This window comes from Rattus norvegicus, chromosome 5 (assembly GCF_036323735.1).
Source record: "Rattus norvegicus strain BN/NHsdMcwi chromosome 5, GRCr8, whole genome shotgun sequence".
In the NCBI taxonomy this organism is placed as follows: Eukaryota; Metazoa; Chordata; class Mammalia; order Rodentia; family Muridae; genus Rattus; species Rattus norvegicus.
The window spans coordinates 7764213-7784624 of record NC_086023.1 but is presented as its reverse complement, the minus strand read 5'-3'; the positions used below and the strand labels follow the sequence as shown (position 1 = coordinate 7784624).

Genomic DNA, 20412 nt, shown 5'->3' with positions numbered 1-20412 from the left:
GTCAGCATCGAGCATGCTAGGCAAGTGGCAGTGCGTTATACTGTAAAACTCCACCACAGCTGCTCCTCACACCAGCACCTCGAAAGGGAATGGAGACAGAAAGCACATGTTTGCATGAGCTTTCAAAATTATATGCTTGTATTTGGTGTCCAAAATCCGCCAGTGATGTAAAGACATAAAAATTACCTAGCAATGGCAACAATAGTGTTGTCAGCACAAGGTGACTTTAAGCCAATTATCTACCTGCCAGAAAAGGAGCTCTCTTCTTTCGTAGGTGCTCATAGTCCACACACACACGTGTGTCGATTATGTACATACATAAAATAAAAGCATACTAAAATACAGGGTTTTATACAAAATTATCTGTTTCTTTTTTTTCTTTCTTTTTTTTTAGAGCTGAGGACCAAACCCAGGGCCTTGCGCTTTCTAGGCAAGCGCTCTACCACTGAGCTAAATCCCCAACCCCAAATTATCTGTTTCTTAAGGAAAATGTTTTTCAAGGTCCAAGGAAAAGTGTCCTTCAAAGGTCACTAACCTTTGGCATTTAGCTCATACAGGCTCTTCACTCCCAGGGCCAGTTCAGAGTCCATTGTGCTGAGTAATACTTCAACAATACAGGTCTCAGAGGAAAAAATCTTAGAAACCTCTCCACTGCACACAGATATTGTATATCTTTCCATTGTAGTTGTTGTGTCTTTTCATTATATGCAACAGAGGGATATACTAGTTTCTACCTGGGAATATAAAATATAATTACATTTATGGTTTAAAGAACCTTCTAAGAAGAATATTTATGAATTTCTGCTTCTGCACCAGGTAAATAGATTCTCTCCAAGTGTCATATGTGAAACAAGAGGACTCAGGATTCTGGAGAGAGGGACTTCAGGACTCAGGAAAAAGCCCAACAGTAAACTCCAGAGTTTTATCATACACACTGAACTGAGCATGAGCAAACCAGCAACTTGGAAATGCCAACAGCTATATAGAGAAGAAGAAAGGAAGGCAGGGAGGGTAGACCATAAGCCCCTCACAGCAAGCTTTCCACCCAAAGGGCCAGAAAGAGAATAACTAACAACACAGAGGAATTTTGGCTATCACTGTAGAGAAGACAAACTTGCTCTCATCCCAGCTGCAGAAGCCATTAGGGGAGTGCATGATTACAAGTCTGTGAGACAGTATCAAGGAGAGCCAGTGCCCCAAGTATGGTAAGTGACAGGCAAGTGAGCAGTCAAGACTTTCATCCCTGTTAGTGACAGTAAGGCCCCTCATCTCTCCTTGCCAGAGGGCCAAGTCTTGACCACCACCCAGCAGGAGGGGGTCATTTGAGTCTACAGAAAATAGTTACAAGGTGATGCCTCATTGGAGGGAGCCCAGGAGAAGAGAGCTGGATCATCATCGAGTCTTTGAGGGTGGCACTGAGACACCAGCTCTGATTCTTCCTATCAACAAGTTTCCCTATTGTTGCAAGGTAAATAGACCTCTGTCACCACATGCTCCAGCTATGACCTACAATGTCCCCAGCTGTGCAGTGTTGCAGGAGACGCTTAAGAACACAAGTTTCAGGAGTATGTTGATAAAATGTTGATACTTCAATAGAACATCATTGACACGAAGGAGCAGAGAAATCTCAATGTCACTGAGAAAAGACAGAAATCAGATTCCAGACCAAGACCAGATGTAACAGGCAACATTTCTGAATGCTCCTGAAATTAACTGCACACACTTATAACAAGTAGAAGGAAAACAACAGTTCTCCAAAGAGATAGAACGTAAGTCAGCAGGTAGACTGACTCACCAGCAAACTAGGAAGACTGAACCAATAACACTTAGGACAAAGCCTATACATTCTCAATCTGAAAAAAACACAAGAAATGAGCAAAACAAGAAGTTTTGTTGGTAGAGTTACCTTGAAGCCATGGGTGAAACTAAAGGAAGCGACATAACAGCCATCTTGGAACTCTACTCAACAGAACAGTGAGGAGTGATGTACTGGTGAACAGAGTAGACTTCGCTCTTCTCTGAGAATCTTCTAAAACTGCTAGGCATGTGAGACAGAGTGAGCCATGCCTGCTGTTTGCACTGTGTGCAGAGTGAATGTTGCGGATGACAGTAACTACAGCTGCGTTCAGAGACTCGTTTCAGTGAGAGTCTCATTAAAAGAGGCGCTGCCTCGGCAGGCATGGCGGACGACTCTATAATCAGCACTTTTAGGGGAGAGGCAAAGGAACCAAGGAGTTCAAGGTTATCCTCACCTGGACAGCAAAAAGCCAGCCTGAGCTACATGAGAACCTAGCTCAAACAACAAAACAAAATAAAAAATCTTCCCATATAACTTCAAGCTATTTTTCCAAATCATGAAAATTTATCAAAAAAAGTCAAGAACTTTTTTGTTTTTATAAATTGAAGGATCACCATCCTTGAAAAGTATCAAGATTATGAAAGACATAGAACTATTGATTAGAGGAGCAGGTTATAACCAGATGCACAGGGGCTTACACAATGCTCCCAGGCCAGGAATGGGTAGCCATGAGAAAGCTGGTCTTTGGTAATTCCACATGACGTTATATAAGTTAATATCAAACCCAGAGACGCACCTCTACTGCAGGGAAGCCACTCACCAGCAGTTTTACCTTTTTTCCCCATCATTTTCCTTCCTACAGAGAATGTACACCCATGCTGTCTGGTAGCAATGATCACCTGATGCCAACTCCAGGAGGCTTTCCTTTGCAGCATTTCATACACAAAGTTGATATGGAACCAGGAGAGACTACCGTCTCAGAAGACAATGTCTGAGAAGAGATACAAGTTTGGGGGTGAGTATATCCAGAACTGTGCCTCAGAAAGCAGCACATAGCTATTGAGAAACAGCACTCCTAACAGCAAAGATGTAATCTAGACTCAGTTTCAAAAGAAATAGAAAAGGATAATTTATACGTAAGAGACCAGAGACTAATCTGTACTGACCACACACTCAATGATAGGAAAAGAAATACTCTGTCATGAGTAGATTATCTTCAGATAAGCAGAAACTTATGAAAAAGTCCAGAATAGCACAAGGTTCAAAGCACAAAACCAACCAACCAACCAACCAACCAACCAACCAACCAACCAACCAACCAACCAAAAGAAAGCCCAGAGAATAAAGGAGAAATAGTAAACGGTTTTCTTCAGAAACGACATAGTCTAGTCCATAATGGGAAAAAGGCATAATCTTGTGGACCTTGGAGCAATACCTGAGAGACAATTAAGTCTGGAAGAGAGAGGAGGGAAAGTGGGGTAGAAACAGTATTTGAGGAGATACAGTTAGAATCCTCCAAATGGACTAAAAGATACAAATACTCAGCTTTTCAGAGAGGTTCTCATGTGGCTGGGGTGAACAGAGGCTCCTGAAAGATAAGCTCAGTTCTCCTGTTCTGAACGGGGCCTTAACTTGAAAACGGGAGCTCGGCCAAGTGTTACTAAGTTAATTATTTCAAGATGAGATCATCTTGGGTTTAGGGTTGACCTTTTTAAAGAACAAAGGAGACAGCACAGATACAGAGGCACAGAGAAGGCTGTGTGGAGGCAGACACTGAAACAGTGAATTTATACAGAAGGAGCGAGCTTGTGACCTACAGCCTCAGAAGCCAGAAAAGGGGTCTCAGACAGATTACTCCTGCGAACGTCTAAAAACAACCTTTTCGCCAACACTAAGAGCTTTACTCAGATGTTCAAATTTTGGCAAGAGTACATTTATTTGAGGCATTATCTTAACAGGTTGGATACGGAACATCTTTGTATCTATACATTTTTCCCATATTTTGCATTATTTCCTTTGGTAAATGCCAAAATTACAAGTTAGTAATTAAAGGTTTGATTCAGTACAAATTTAAGAAACATATTGGTAGAATTCTAACTTTTGGTAATAGGAAGAATAAATTGCAGTTATCAATATAAGATGTGGCTTTAAAAAGTATTGAAGGCTGGAATATGATCAAAGTCAGGAATATCCAAGTCATTTTCAACTTCAATTGGAAGGCCAAGATTTTTATGCAGAAAAAAAGTAAGTCTATGATGTGTCTGGGTGGTGGTGACCAAGGACAGTCTATGTCCTATTGTTTATTGTAAGACTGAAGTCTGTGATGTGTCTGGGTGGTGGTGACCAAGGACAGTCTATGTCCTATTGTTCATTGTAAGACTGAAGTCTATGATGTGTCTGGATGGTGTGACCAAGGACAGTCTACTTCCTATTGTTCATTGTAAGACTGAAGTCTGTGATGTGTCTGGGTGGTGGTGACCAAGGACAGTCTATGTCCTATTGTTCATTGTAAGACTGAAGTCTGTGACGTGTCTGGGTGGTGGTGACCAAGGACAGTCTATGTCCTATTGTTCATTGTAAGACTGAAGTCTATGATGTGTCTGGGTGGTGGTGACCAAGGACAGTCTATGTCCTATTGTTCATTGTAAGACTGAAGTCTGTGATGTGTCTGGGTGGTGTGACCAAGGACAGTCTACTTCCTATTGTTCATTGTAAGACTGAAGTCTATGATGTGTCTGGGTGGTGGGACCAAGGACAGTCTATGTCCTATTGTTCATTGTAAGACTGAAGTCTGTGATGTGTCTGGGTGGTGGTGACCAAGGACAGTCTATTTCCTATCTATTTCCTATTGTTCATTGTAAGACTGAAGTCTGTGATGTGTCTGGGTGGTGGTGACCAAGGACAGTCTACTTCCTATTGTTCATTGTAAGACTGAAGTCTGTGACGTGTCTGGGTGGTGGTGACCAAGGACAGTCTATGTCCTATTGTTCATTGTAAGACTGAAGTCTGTGATGTGTCTGGGTGGTGGTGACCAAGGACAGTCTATGTCCTATTGTTCATTGTAAGACTGAAGTCTGTGATGTGTCTGGGTGGTGGTGACCAAGGACAGTCTATGTCCTATTGTTTATTGTAAGACTGAAGTCTGTGATGTGTCTGGGTGGTGGTGACCAAGGACAGTCTATGTCCTATTGTTTATTGTAAGACTGAAGTCTGTGATGTGTCTGGGTGGTGTGACCAAGGACAGTCTATGTCCTATTGTTCATTGTAAGACTGAAGTCTGTGATGTGTCTGGGTGGTGGTGACCAAGGACAGTCTATGTCCTATTGTTTATTGTAAGACTGAAGTCTGTGATGTGTCTGGGTGGTGTGACCAAGGACAGTCTATGTCCTATTGTTCATTGTAAGACTGAAGTCTGTGATGTGTCTGGGTGGTGTGACCAAGGACAGTCTACTTCCTATTGTTTATTGTAAGACTGAAGTCTGTGATGTGTCTGGGTGGTGGTGACCAAGGACAGTCTATGTCCTATTGTTTATTGTAAGACTGAAGTCTGTGATGTGTCTGGGTGGTGGTGACCAAGGACAGTCTATGTCCTATTGTTTATTGTAAGACTGAAGTCTGTGATGTGTCTGGGTGGTGTGACCAAGGACAGTCTACTTCCTATTGTTCATTGTAAGACTGAAGTCTGTGATGTGTCTGGGTGGTGGTGACCAAGGACAGTCTATGTCCTATTGTTTATTGTAAGACTGAAGTCTGTGATGTGTCTGGGTGGTGTGACCAAGGACAGTCTATGTCCTATTGTTCATTGTAAGACTGAAGTCTGTGATGTGTCTGGGTGGTGGTGACCAAGGATAGTCTATTTCCTATTGTTTATTGTAAGACTGAAGTCTATGATGTGTCTGGGTGGTGTGACCAAGGACAGTCTATTTCCTATTGTTCATTGTAAGACTGAAGTCTGTGATGTGTCTGGGTGGTGTGACCAAGGACAGTCTATGTCCTATTGTTCATTGTAAGACTGAAGTCTGTGATGTGTCTGGGTGGTGGTGACCAAGGACAGTCTATGTCCTATTGTTTATTGTAAGACTGAAGTCTCAGCAGCTGAAGTGGCAGGACAAAGGGCTCTGGGCTGGCCGAGGAGCTGGAGGTTTACGGGAGGAACCGTACAAGCAGTGCAGTCTCTCACAGAGTACAAACTACCCCGGATGCTCAGAAGGACCTGGGAGAGCATGGTAAGAGTACATGGAAGACAATGAACGTCGGCTAGGACAGGTGACTCTCCAAATCTGCACGGCTCACCGGACAGTGACCGAAGTGAAGGTTTACTATCTTCAAGTATGAATGGGCTGGAAGCTAGCAGATTAACTTGAAATTAATGGTGTCGATCCTGAAAACCAGGAGAGGTAGAAGAGAGTGGCCCCCTAGATCTGGGTACATGAAGTCCAGGGTACTTGCTTATAACTGTTATCACACAGCACAGAGGGACGATGGGAAAAGATGCAGATACTGAAGGAAAGGCTGGGTGGGATGGAGCCTAGGGGGTCAGCATGAGGAAGACAGTTTATAGATCAGTCTAAAAGGCCTAACAGGTCACTAGACCAAAAAGCGAGGACTCATCTACAAAAGATAACCTATAGTTTATTTCTTAAATGTAATGACATTCAGGAACAGGTGAGACAGGTGAGGACAAACTCCTGACACACTTTCTTAGCGAATGTCCTGATACTCTATACTGCACACAAACACATAATTTAAGGTTTATCTTTAAAAAACATAAAAACAAAAGAAAGGCTTTGAGACTTAATTAGCCAAGAATTTCTTAGATGAGATCAAAGGCACATTTGTGCCACATCAATGCAAATGGGACTGCATTCAGTATCCAAAGACATGTTATGTGTCAGAAATAAGAAAAGTACAACTAGAAACAGTGACCAATGGGCACGTCACAAATGACCAGTGAAGCACTGCGGTATGGCCACTGGGCATACCCAGCACTCCAACAGATGGCCCCACACCCACACATATATCAGCATACTACTCAGACTTAGTGGGCTTAAAAAGAAAAAGAAAAAAGAGAACAAGAGATTGGTAGGGTGTGTGGGGACCCAGGAGCAGTTAGAAGGGAAAATGGGGGGTTTTGTTGTAGACACTATGAACCTCTCGAAGAATACATGTTAAGGAACAGAATTAGTTAAGGGGCAATGAACTACAGACTAGGATGTCAGCGGCACAGGAGTCATGGTGAGGACGTAACCACAGCAACAGCAGAGCTCACACAGGTGAAAAGGGATCAGTATGTGTGCACTTACCATGATGCAGGAGTAATTCCGCTCTAATCTGTTGTCCTGAGGGAAGTGGGAACTGTCTGTATCGACTCTTGCATATGCTCTGTATAGACTCTGTTTGTATAGAGCCTGTATAGATAGACTTGCATATCTCGTTATTCATAATAGTGCCAAACTTGTAACAACCCAAATGTCTATCACCATGTAAACCGAGAAACAATTTCTGGCATATAGTTATACAATGGACTAGTACTCAGCAGCGAAAAAGAACAAAGTGTCAACTCACAAGACATGGATGAATCTGAGTATTGCACTGGGTAGGAGTGAGGACAAAGCTGTGGAGGGAAGGAGGAGCTCCTGCAAAGAGGCACAAGCACATTTTTCATAATTGTGGAAGCAACAGGCACACGGTTGTAGGCCTTTAAAAAAGGAATCAGACTTTGAACTAAAATCAACAGATTTTTCTGTATGTAAATTATTTCCCAACAGTATTGATTAAAACATTTAAAAGATGCTGTGTGCTTAATATCATTTTCCAGAAGGAGTTCTTATTTTCTCAAATATTCTAATTAAAACACTTGGCTCAGGATCTTGTTTGCACTTAATAAAAGGATAGCATCATATATAGTCATATTTTTCCAATATCTAGTTTTGACAGTTAAGTATTTTAAATTACATTTATGTATTTCACAATGTATAAATTTCATTTAGTATTTATGTATTCCATTTATGCATGTGTGTGCATGCATATGTAGGTGTGTGTCCATGTGTGCATGCATGCGTGTGTGTGTGTGTGTGTGTGTGTGTGTGTGTGTGTGTGTGTGTATGTAGGGCAGAGGACATGCTGCAGGAGCTGGCTCTCCTCGCACCATGTGCGTCCTGAACTTAGGCTGTCAGTTCTGACGGCAAATGTCTTTACATAGTGATTCATCTCAGCATTCCTAAATTTTTTGTTGCGGTGACCAAAATCAGGAGGTAGAACTTTTGAGACCCTAAAATATGACAGGATTTAAAACATAATCACAATTAGAAAAGTAATTTATTGTATTACTAACATTATATTTAATCAATATAGCTTTAAATGAGTACTTATACATAGCACTTTATTTTAAAATAAAACCCAAATGCCCTTTTAGCTCAGAGCAGTCAGAGGTTTTAGCACGCTAGTTGTTCAAAGGGCAGAACAAAGCTAGTCATCACTGATCTTGTGAGAACAAACTAGTGTCCAGAGGCCCATGGGCCTACCCCACACTAACCCTGCTACAGGGTCAGCCTTCAAGCATCATGCGACTAGTATGGTTTTAAAAAGAAGGCCAGCCAGGAGTGGTGGCACCTGCCTATAATCCAAGTACACAGGATGCAACAGCAGAGGCATCAGGAGTTCAAGGCCAACCTGCATAGTGATTTCGAGAACAGCCTGGGCTATATGAGACCCTGTCTCAAATTTTAAAAAAAGGGGAACAACAATAATAAAAGATTTCTAAACACAAACATGCCAGGTCCTTCTGTTATAATATACATAATGCCTGCCTATATCAATGTATACTACAATCCAGTCCATAAATATCAGTTTCCTTCCCTTATTTATCCCAGTGTCACCCAAATAGGATACATGTCCCCTAATGTCAAGGTAGGTGGTTTTAGCTGCTCTGAGTTTAAAGACTCTTTCACATTAGTTACTCCACAGTGCTTTCTTTCTCTTGTGGTGGCTGGCAAGATGGTAAAGGTACCTACAGCCATGGTTGATGACCTGAGTTCAATCCCTGGAATTCACATGAAAGGAGGGCTGAGGTTCTTCTGATCTCCACACACATACAGTCACACACACAGAAACCCCACCCTCAACCAACTTACCAGTCCATCAATCAATGTAATAAAATTTAAAGAGCTACCTGGGTGAAGAGAGACCAAGCTAAATGAGAATTCAGGCAACTTCGGACAGCACTGAATGTTGGAAAAAGGGCAACAGTGGAATTACTTAACATGATGTAGGGGCTCTAACTAAGCTTATGTCACTGGGGAAAATAAACCACATCATTGCCAATCTCCCTACCAAAGAGAAATGCAATAAAAATCCAAATAAAAAACAAAGTTTTCCCTCCAATATTTGATCTTCAAATAATTCCAAATAGCAAAATCTGAATGTTGAGTTGCAGTATCTTCTAACAAATAACTGTTTATTTGTTCAGAACCACAGTTGGTTCTGCTTAGGGAGGATAGCCCTGACAACCATTTTCTCCTGCACTGCAGTCACTTACCTCAGGTCTTTGCCTTTAGAGGTCTAAAACACTAAGTGTGTCTTTATGTTTTTTATGTGGAAACATGTGGTATGTTGTACTTTACTCTTAGAGTTTATACAAATGAACCATTTAATGGATATAATGCACCTCTTTAGAATAAGGTCAGTTTTGAACAATTTGGTGCCAAACTGCAGTCTACTTTGCTTGTTTCTTACCTGTTACCCATCAAAGCAAGACACTAATACATTAAGAAAGATAACTTGCTAATGTTATTCATTTTTATTTCAAATTGAACACCAAGATTCCTTTCTTCAAGCACAGGGATTTTCTGTAGTCCTTTTATGTTTCAGTAAAATGAGGTGATCTGGAATTCTGTAATGGAGGTGATCTGTAACTCATTTTTGAAAAAAACCTGTTATGTTTGCAAACTTCTGGGGGTTTAGCCAGCATAAAGTCTAACAATATCTGACACAGTAAGTCAAATGGCCGACGAGCTGCCCATTCAAAGACTATGCCTAAGCATTTGGGTCACTGTAGGAAGACCAGATATAAACTTAATTTCAGGAGTCTTTGGTAAGAAGCTGAGGCTAAGCACAAGAGGTGCTTTCAAGAAGTAACTGGAAATCGCAGATGCTAATCCCAGACCAAGACTGCAAGTGTGTGTCTTTTACCACTTTAGATGCAACTTATATCATAGTTTAGATGAGAATCTGAACTCAGATGGAAAACAGCGAAGCTTATGCTGCAAGGAAAACGTGCAGCAGAAGGCGGCCTTCTTTCTCCATATTCTATCTGCAAAAAACTGTACTGTTATTGCCCATTTAAACATTACATATTCCATTCTTTAAAAAACACAAAAACCAAACCAAACCAAACAAAACAAAACAAAAAAACGCCAAAAACCAGAAAACTGTAAACATCCACTCTGAAGATTTCAGAAAGTGGATTATTACGTTTCCTGTGTGGAGAATAGAAGAGGAGAAGATGATTCTGAGGGAGCCTCGCCTCGCCTTCCTATCTGTGACCCATCACATGCAATCTATATTAGTATCACGCTGTAGACATAGAACAAAGCCTGTACATCAAAGTGAACCCTAAGCAACTAACTCTAAGAGAAGGCAGATCAAAATAGTTACGTGAGTTTTATCTGAAAAGAGTCTCGTTTAGCTAGAGATGGTATCACTATGTAAAACTCACATTTTTTAAAATAAATAATACAGTTTAATTGAAACACCAATTAAATGCTTCCCTGTGTCACTCAGGTAAGGAATAAACAATATGTTTCATTCTAAAGGACTCACAAGTGACACCATCCAGGGAACGGTGATCATATGACAGAGAAGACCAAAGTGAAATTAATTATAGCTAGGAAAGTAATTTGCTAAAGTTACTTCGTTTTCATTTCAAATTGAATCTTCCTCATGACTCCTTTGAACAAGCAACTGATCATTCTTACTATTTGCTGGTAATATTAGTACAGAAAAGCATAGTAAGGGTAATTTCTTTAAGAAGAAGACAATGTCTAAGACAGAGTCATCTACTTCAGCTCAGAAGCCCAGGGTTCCAACTACCTTTGCCAGTTTCATGATAAACTGAATAACTTTGAAAGATTTTGTAACTGAAGACTAGCAAAGGTTCCAATAGGAAACTCTCAAACACTATGACTTAACTATAGCCTTGACTTCTTTCAAATATAAATGCAGACTGGTTATGAGAGACAATGTCTGGGCTCAAAAACTATTGACATAAATACTTTTCTAAGAATGATAAATTAGTAGGAATTTCCAAGTTCTAAAAGATAATTAAAATGCACTCAACAGAATTTAAGAGGAAAAATATGCATTCATAAAAGGGTTTGAAAGACATTGTTTCTAAAATACCTCTTTTGGTGGTAGAGGCCTACAAGAAGGCTCAGCAGTTAAATGCACAGATTGCTCTTATAAAGGACTGGAGTTCAGATCCCAGTACCTACCTGTGATCCAGTTCCAGAGGATCTGATGCCTTTGGTCTCCAAGAGCATCTGCACAAACACAGGCATGGGCATACGTGCACACATGCACATATACACTCACACACACATACACGTACACAAGCACACACATACACATACACACACACACTCTTGCACACACACATACACATATGCATACATACACACATACACTCTCACACACGTCCACACACATGCACATATACATACACATATACATACATACATACATACATACATACACACACACACATACACTCTCAAACACATACCAAAATTAAATATAAAAACCTTCGAAGGGAATTACTGAGAATGAAAGGATGACTAGGAATGGGTGTCAGTCATGCTCTGATTTGTGAAATCAGTTTTGTTAAGAACACTCACAGTAGCTTAGTTAGGCTTAAATCAAATAGCAGTGAGCAAAGGCAGGCCCAAGCAGGTCTATACATTCAGTAAGAATGACAACTGTTCAATGTGGAATGAAATGAAAAGTTTCTGACCTACAAAGAAAATGAATTTATTGTTTTCAAATTCCAGAAATAAAAGTAACAGAAGAGCATATAATTTCTAACAAGCTGGTCTTACAATTTCTAGCTACAGTCTAATTAAATTGTTTAAGAAACAAAAAATCTGTATGTTTTCCTACCTGAGAAATTACCAAGAAAGAAATACACTTCAAAACTCTTAATTAGTCACAAAGAACCTTGTAGGGGGCATGATGATGTGTACACACATGATGGACCAGAAGCTACTCTCCAGAGACTGCTTGCCTTGCAGCTGCAGGCTGTGATCCATGGCAGCACATTTCCCATCAGCACCAGCTCAGTCCAGTGAAGCAGCACAGTAATGTATAAAAACCATGGTCTGGAGAAGTTTACCTTGTCCATGAGTAAGAGCAAGCTCTTGAGACAGATCTAAGCAGTGAACCCGGCAATAGGGATAGGAGACTAGAAGTTGGTTAAAGTGAAGACAGGAAAAGATTATAGCTGCTGTCATGGCCAAGAACTAATGCATAAGGAACTTAGAAACTTCAAAGCTCAGCTGAGAGGCCAGAGTGCACAGAGACGAACCATCGCTCGCAGACATTTATAAATGAGCAGGGGGCTTCTTTTCATCAGTTTGTTTTAATTGATCCTTTGCAGGATTAGTAGAACTAAATGTTAGTCTAGTGCTTTCACTATATGAATCAAAGTCTTTTGTTCAAACTGATTTATTGTAATTCTTAAGGTAAATAACAAATTCTAAAATTATAACTTGAAATTAAAGCATTTAAATTTCAGATGACAGAGTCAATAATTGGTAACAGCTTTTTCAACTTCATATTAATAGTCTGATTAAAAACACTAGCAATTACCTGGAGATAGAATTGAAAGATTTGGATTGGATCTGTGAAGTAAGAAAGCCAAACCAAACATGCAAAGTACTCCCACACATGATCTTCTTTCCCATTGTATATGTGACGGCGTGAAACATTTACCATACATGATCTTCTACACAGTACAGATCTAGAACATTTCTACAAGAGATTACAGCTTGGTCTTAAGGGGGAGACTAAGATGGGAGATGAGCAATGAAATGTGGGGCCAGCGCGTCCTGAGCACACGAGAGCTGCAGGCTCATCCCGTCAGTTGACAGTCACATTCAGTACGTGGCCTTCAAGGCAACTAGGAGTCAGCACACGTGAACCTCCCTTCCCACAGTTAACAAGTCCTTTACAGTCTCTTATGTGATAAAGGATTGTTGGTTTCATAGGGTATTTCAGAATAAATAGGGGAGAAGCGTCATTCCCAAATGCATACACAGAACTCAGCTGTGCACAGGATGCGATCACCATGAGACAGCTGCTGTATCAGTGGGGTGGATGCTTGTCCACCACCCTGGCTCAGCACATGACCCAACAACAGACACTCATGTTACCTCCAACAACCGGAAAGTGTCCCCTTACTCAGTGCCACATTTAATGCCCCCTAAGGTAAGAGACTTCAAGGGTGCTGGACCTTATAAATGTACCTGTGTCATTACTAACTACAGGATGGGAACTTCAAAACTGCTATTAAATCAGATCAGCAGCAGAAAGACTCAACCATGACTGTAACATGAGGGGAAGTGATGTAAACACTAACACCAAATGTCTCCAGGGAGAATCTTGTTTGTGCAAAACAAAGTGTCAAGATGGATGTGCCAATCAAGACCAACTGGAAGACAGGACACAGGAGGAAGGGAAGGATGGAGACATGGAGGGAGAGGGGAAGGAGGGCGGGGAAGGAAGGGGAAGAAAGAGAGAGGGAGGGAGAGACAGACAGACAGAGAGGCAGAGAGAATATAAATGTGAATATCAATATGGCAGAGAGCCAGGCAGCAACAGAGTTCCTGGATGGAAATGACAGAAAGTGATGTGTTTTGACTCTCTTTTCTCTGTCTTTTGTGTTTCTAAATAACTTACAATGTTAATGGAGGCCACATTAGCAGGCAAGAATGAGCCTTCTGATAGACAGAAATGAAAGATTTGGGGCTAATGAGTTTTACTTTCTCTTTTTGTTTTTTCTTTAAAATCATACCTGAAAGCCTTGAATCCTTGCTAAATATTCCAGTTGTTTTGAAGGCTGTACTGAAGAACAAGGGGGAGTAGGAGAACTTCCTTTTAAACCTATGGCTTCAGCAGCAGGAGATGTTCCATTCATTAGGAGTTCCCTGGCAGCTGGGGCTGAACTAGTCGGTGAGGGAGACTCTACACTGAAGAAGGAGCTTGAAGGTTGGTTCATATCTTTGGGTGATAAGTAGCCTAGAGTTGTGCCAGAGGTCACTCTGTGGCGGCTGGCTTCCATCTCTTGATAAACATCAGGAGAAAGATGAAGAATTCCTTTTGGAGCTATGAATAAAATAAAGGTAAACTGTTAATACACTTGAAATAATTAGTACAGAGACACATAATAGCACTATTTGCTGTAACAAAGAGACCAGAAACTGTCCATTGAGCCTCTTCCTGATGCCTGTGGAGGAAGTGCAGCATCTATTCAGAGGCAGACACTAGTGTAAAAGTTCCATGTGGAGGAGGCTGGAAATGTGCAGCATCTTCACTCCCAAGTCCAACAGTATTGTATCTCGTACGACAGGGGAAACATCCCCAAATATGCCAACTGAGGCACAGAAGACAAAAGGAAGGCAGTATCGGTCCAGATGTTATCTTTGGAGACTCAGACCTTAGTGTCCAGTGGTTAACTTGTGCTTTCCTCCTCACAAGGGCATCCCATAGACAACTCTGGACACTGAAGTTTATTTTTTCAAGACTGTACTTTTATTTTTTCCTCCAACATAATATGTTTATTGATTCATTGGGAATCCTACATAATACACACTGATGATATTCACTTTCCATTCCTTCTAAGTTCACGCACCCACCCTTTTGCTCTCATTAAAAAAAAAAGAAAAGAAAAAAACTCTACAACAAGTGCAGTTTGTGTTGCCCAAACACTCCCTGGAGCATGGTCTAACTCCCAGTGGCAGCCCCTTAAAGATAACTGAGTCCTTTCCTACCCAAACACCCACCAGAAGTCATCAACTGTGAGGGGCTACATTTCAGCATCTTTATCACAACTTTTAAGGACTCTCTTCACAGGCTTCCTGTCTAGACTGTTTCTTTTGTAGTCAGGGGTCACAGAAGCCTTCATTCCAAATTATGAGTCTGCAGTCATTGAAATCACTGCAAAAGAAGCTTCCTTGCCCATAATAGCCAGTGGCAGCAGGATCACTAATCTACATGGTTCCTGGTGGCAGCACAAACCACAGACACCAACATGGCCTTTGACAGCAGCAGATCATGGGCATCCACATGGCCTCCTGTCAAGAGCTGCATGACCATGCACAAGGAACAGCATGACACAGTTCCTGCCCCTGGACAGAGCTAGCAGGAAATGGGCCTTCATGACTATTGATAGTTGCCAGGCATAAAGCTTGTTTGTATAATAATGTGTATAATTTACTTTATGTTCCACCTTCAGGAGATGTTCTTCCTGCCAAGGTTGATGACTCCATGATAATTAGAAACAGCATGAGTCTGGGAAGCTAATGATCTTGGCAAAATAGTAAACACTGTGACCTTCAGGACAGCCCTTAAGGCTGTGGGAAAGAACTCTGAAAACATGAGTTCAAAACAGGATTTCACAAAAATATGCAAAAATATAAGGATGCAATATGAATTATATGAGAGGCTTCACAGACCTACAAGAACAGAGGCAACTGCACTATGAGCCAGCCTGTCAGAAAGATATTAAGGAAGGTAATAAAGAGATTTGGGGAGTGGCGATTGCCGGGCAAGATCCCACCCAGTCAAGTTTATTGTTTGTGCTTACAAAGACAGGTAGATTCCTGTGTTCAAGGTCAGCCTGGGACTGAGTAAATGGTGGGGATGGTGATCTCAGAGCTGGACCCCACCTAGCTAACTTATTGTCTGAGTTTTTAAACGCAAGAAGATCTCTGAGTTCATTTGCCATGTTTTTTTTAAAAAAAAAATACACTTACTGTCTTTTCCTAAGAATCAAAAAGCTAAGGTCATAAAATGCTGATTTGTGGGATAATCAAAAGGGAACCTGGAGTAAATGACTGCGTTGATATGTAAAAAAAAAAAAAATACTGGGCTTTATTTGCAAGAGAAAACTACCCAGAAAGAACAGCTTAGAGAGTGAAATTTTCTTTTAGAATTTTTCTAACAGGATTTTGACTTTGGTCAGAAAATTTTAGAATTTTTTTTTCTATCAGGATTTCTTTCTGACTTTGGTTAGAAAAATCCAATAACTTTTTTCTAGCAGGATTTAAATGAGCCATTGGTTCAAGGTTTCTGATTTCTGAAGTACTATAAATATTCGACTATCACTGAGACTCATCTTGGATATTGTTATTGCACAGAATCAGGGTCATCTTGTGGCTGGGCAGGGCATTTGGGGTGGGGAGGCAGGGAGAGCTCAAGGCTGTTTCCCCTTTCTCTGCTTTTGGTGCCAGCTACCCTGACTGCTCACCAGGTAAGCAGAGAAGGGAGAAACAGCCTGGTTTCTAGAGAACTGCAGACTAACAGGAACTGTAGTACTAGGCATAAAAAATTCCGTTTCTAGTTGTTGGTCAGGGAAGACCGAGATTTTCTCAAAATATTATAGGTTATTGCTATTGGCCTCGGTTGCCTCCCAGAAGTTGAAGACATCAAGTATTTTGGAAATAGGACTCAGAGGATCCAAGTTAAATCTGACCTGAAAGTCTTCTCCGTGAGTATACAAGATACTAAGGGAGGGAAACAACTAACAGCTCTACCCAGCTGTGATCCTCTATGAACAACAATGATCAGCATGACGAACAGCCCTAAGGGTGCACTAGTGGTACACTTACTTTGGTGGTAACCAACAGTTCCCTATTGGACTTAAGGATCACTCAATATGAGGGAAATCAGGCCTGGTACTGGAAACCAAGACAACTGCCTGGGGCTAATGAGGTCATGGATCTTAGAGGAGAACCTAGTACTACCACTTTACTAGACCCTGATTCCTAATTGCATCTGAAATGTATCCTTATACCCAACAGATATGTATAACGCTCACCTCAAATTGAAGAACTTCAATTTGTAACAGATGGAGACTATCACGGAAAAGCAAAAGAGTATTTCTACAGCACAACTCCTACACCTAAGGCTCAAGACCATTGCAGAACAAGAGGCTTAAAGAATTCAAGAACTAGGAGACTAGTAAATCTACTATGAGATTGTGTCTTCTAGAATGGCAAAGAATCTTTACTCATGATACCTCAGCAATTTGGCTATCTAAGCAAGACCCTAACAAAAACAACCCCGACAAACATGCTAATGAGGAAGGGGCTGGATTTCACTGGGCCCCATCCCTAGACAAGGAAGCAAAGTCAAAGAGGAAGGCAGAGAGAATTAGTCTTCCCTAGGAATGAGTTTTCTTGGTTGGCTGTCCAGCACCAAGTGGTCATCCCTGAAAACATACTCATACAAGCAGCATTATATGGATGGAGTTTCTTGTATTTATGCATTCATGCATGCACATAATATAAAACAACTGAAGAGGAAGAGGCTATGATTGGAGGGGACATGGAAGGGCCTGGAAAAAGGAAAGAGAAGGAGGTAAGGATGTACTTTATATTTTTTCTTTTTTTCTTTTTTTCTTTTTTTTCGGAGCTGGGGACCGAACCCAGGGCCTTCCGCTTGCTAGGCAAGCGCTCTACCACTGAGCTAAATCCCCAACCCCTATATTTTAATTTAAACAAAAAGAAACATCTGGGCATAAACCCAAAGAACAGACTAGCTCTAATACTCTGTGGCAAAATGCAGGTCATATGAGAAAAAACACTACATAAAATGTTTAGTGCTACAATGGTTTTTGTAGGGTGTACTGTCTAAATGTAAGAAAATGCTATTATATAACACCAAACTCAATGCAGTCACTGAAAAGGCCACATAAATGACATCAGAGACACTTGAGAATATATTTAGTCCTGTGGTAACTTGATGTGTGAAGGAAGGGAAGATGATAGGGACAAGACACTCAAGACAGGGGGAAGCGGGGGGCTGAGATCCAGATGTAAAGTGAATAAATAAATTAATGGAAATAGAAAAACCTAGCATGCTTAAGCTTTACTGTATACTAATGACAATAAATAAAAAATTATCTAAATATACCAATTAAAAAGATTGGCATTTTATGCTTGAAAATATGGCCACAAGAAGCTCATGTCAAAAATAATGATACAGGTAAGTTAAAAATAAAGGAATGTGGGAAATAGATAAACCATGTAAGCAATGATGAAAACAAAGTTTGAGAATCTACTTCCAAATGATGAGTGAAGAAGATGCACAGGCCGGTTCCTCCCATAAAAGTAAAAAACTTACTTAAGTACAAACTTAACAGTCTGGAGGCTAAGGAAATCTGGCAAACAAAAGAAATTTCCCTCTGAAATGAATGTCTTTGCTCTCAGCTCCTGGGAAGCAACTTCTAAAGCCCCATCAAGTTTCCTACATGAAAAGTGTGTGTGTTATCCCTAGTGGGTATGATGGCACACACAAGAGTTTATGCTACTTAGATGAGTAAGAGTGGTCCTGTGGTTATTGGAGGGTGAAGCAGGAAAATCATGGGGGCTGGTAGGAGGTGCTAGACATTATATCAGAAAGACCAGGCACACGATTAGGAAGTTGAGGCTTTGAACTACAAGATTAGCCCCACCTCCAAAGGCCAGTATCAATTTCACAGCCAATAAGATTCAATTCAATCATGCCAACCTAATAAAGCCCCAGTAAACTATGAGTAACTCTGGAGGTTGAGTGGGATTCACTTCCTATATACTGTGTGCATCTCCTATACACTGTATACTGTGTGCATCTCCTATACACTGTATACTGTGTGCATCTCCTATACACTGTATACTGTGTGCATCTCCTATACACTGTATACTGTGTGCATCTCCTATACACTGTATACTGTGTGCATCTCCTATACACTGTATACTGTGTGCATCTCCTATACACTGTATACTGTGTGCATCTCCTATACACTGTATACTGTGTGCATCTCCTATACACTGTATACTGTGTCTATCTCCTATATACTGTATACTGTGTGCATCTCCTATACACTGTATACTGTGTGCATCTCCTATACACTGTATACTGTGTGCATCTCCTATATACTGTATACTGTGTGTATCTCCTATATACTGCATACTGTGTGCATCTCCTATATACTGTATACTGTGTGCATCTCCTATATACTGTATACTGTGTATATCTCCTATATACTGTATACTGTGTGCATCTCCTATATACTGTATACTGTGTGCATCTCCTATATACTGTATACTGTGTGGATCTCCTATATACTGTATACTGTGTGCATCTCCTATATACTGTATACTGTGTGTATCTCCTATACACTGTATACTGTGTGTATCTCCTATGTACTGTATACTGTGTGTATCTCCTATATACTGTATACTGTGTGTATCTCCTATATACTGTATACTGTGTGCATCTCCTATATACTGTATACTGTGTGTATCTCCTATATACTGTATACTGTGTGTATCTCCTATATACTGTATACTGTGTGCATCTCCTATATACTGTATACTGTGTGCATCTCCTATACACTGTATACTGTGTGGATCTCCTATGTACTGTATACTGTGTGCATCTCCTATGTACTGTATACTGTGTGCATCTCCTATATACTGTATACTGTGTGCATCTCCTATACACTGTATACTGTGTGCATCTCCTATACACTGTATACTGTGTGCATCTCCTATACACTGTATACTGTGTGCATCTCCTATACACTGTATACTGTGTGCATCTCCTATACACTGTATACTGTGTGCATCTCCTATACACTGTATACTGTGTGCATCTCCTATACACTCTTACGGACGTGCCGACTCCAGGACGGGGACACCAGAAGAGTCATACTTGCAGCCCTTCTAAATTTTAGCCAATGTCTCTCTTCTTTTCCTCCAAGGCACAAAGTGCTCTCCTTTCCCAGATTCCAAGACGGCTTAGATGATGTAGCGCCTCAGCCTCTCAGGAAGGAACATAACAATATCCTCTAGAAGGAGCAGACTACTATAGTTTCTCATTTATCTTGGCTCCACGCTGTAGGAGCCAGATTCCTGATATATGAAGCCAAGACACTGGAAGATTCCGACGTCAGGACACACAGGCAGAGCAGGCTGAGGACACACAGGCAGAGCAGGCTGAGGACACACAGGCAGAGCAGGCTGAGGACACACAGGCAGAGCAGGCTGAGGACACACAGGCAGAGCAGGCTGAGGACACACAGGCAGGGCAGGCTGAGGACACACAGGCAGGGCAGGCTGAGGACACACAGGCAGGGCAGGCTGAGGACACACAGGCAGAGCAGGCTGAGGACACACAGGCAGAGCAGGCTGAGGACACACAGGCAGAGCAGGCTGAGGACACACAGGCAGGGCAGGCTGAGGACACACAGGCAGGGCAGGCTGAGGACACACAGGCAGGGCAGGCTGAGGACACACAGGCAGGGCAGGCTGAGGACACACAGGCAGAGCAGGCTGAGGACACACAGGCAGAGCAGG

At 41.3% G+C, this 20412-nt stretch overlaps 1 protein-coding gene across 10 annotated transcripts in view; it reads right to left on the bottom strand.

The window, feature by feature from the left end:
• Stau2 (staufen double-stranded RNA binding protein 2) overlaps window positions 1-20412 on the bottom strand; it is a 244679-nt gene that overhangs the window by 83582 nt on the left and 140685 nt on the right. For 6 of the 10 annotated variants that reach the window (XM_063287126.1, NM_001007149.2, XM_063287125.1 and 3 more), the window contains one exon: window positions 13866-14176. In XM_063287126.1, the coding sequence (XP_063143196.1) occupies window positions 13866-14176 (311 nt within the window). Of the gene's footprint in view, window positions 1-11803; window positions 14177-20412 lie in introns of those variants that run through there. The other 4 variants (NM_001393676.1, NM_134466.4, NM_001007150.2 and 1 more) reach the window with 2 other exon arrangements.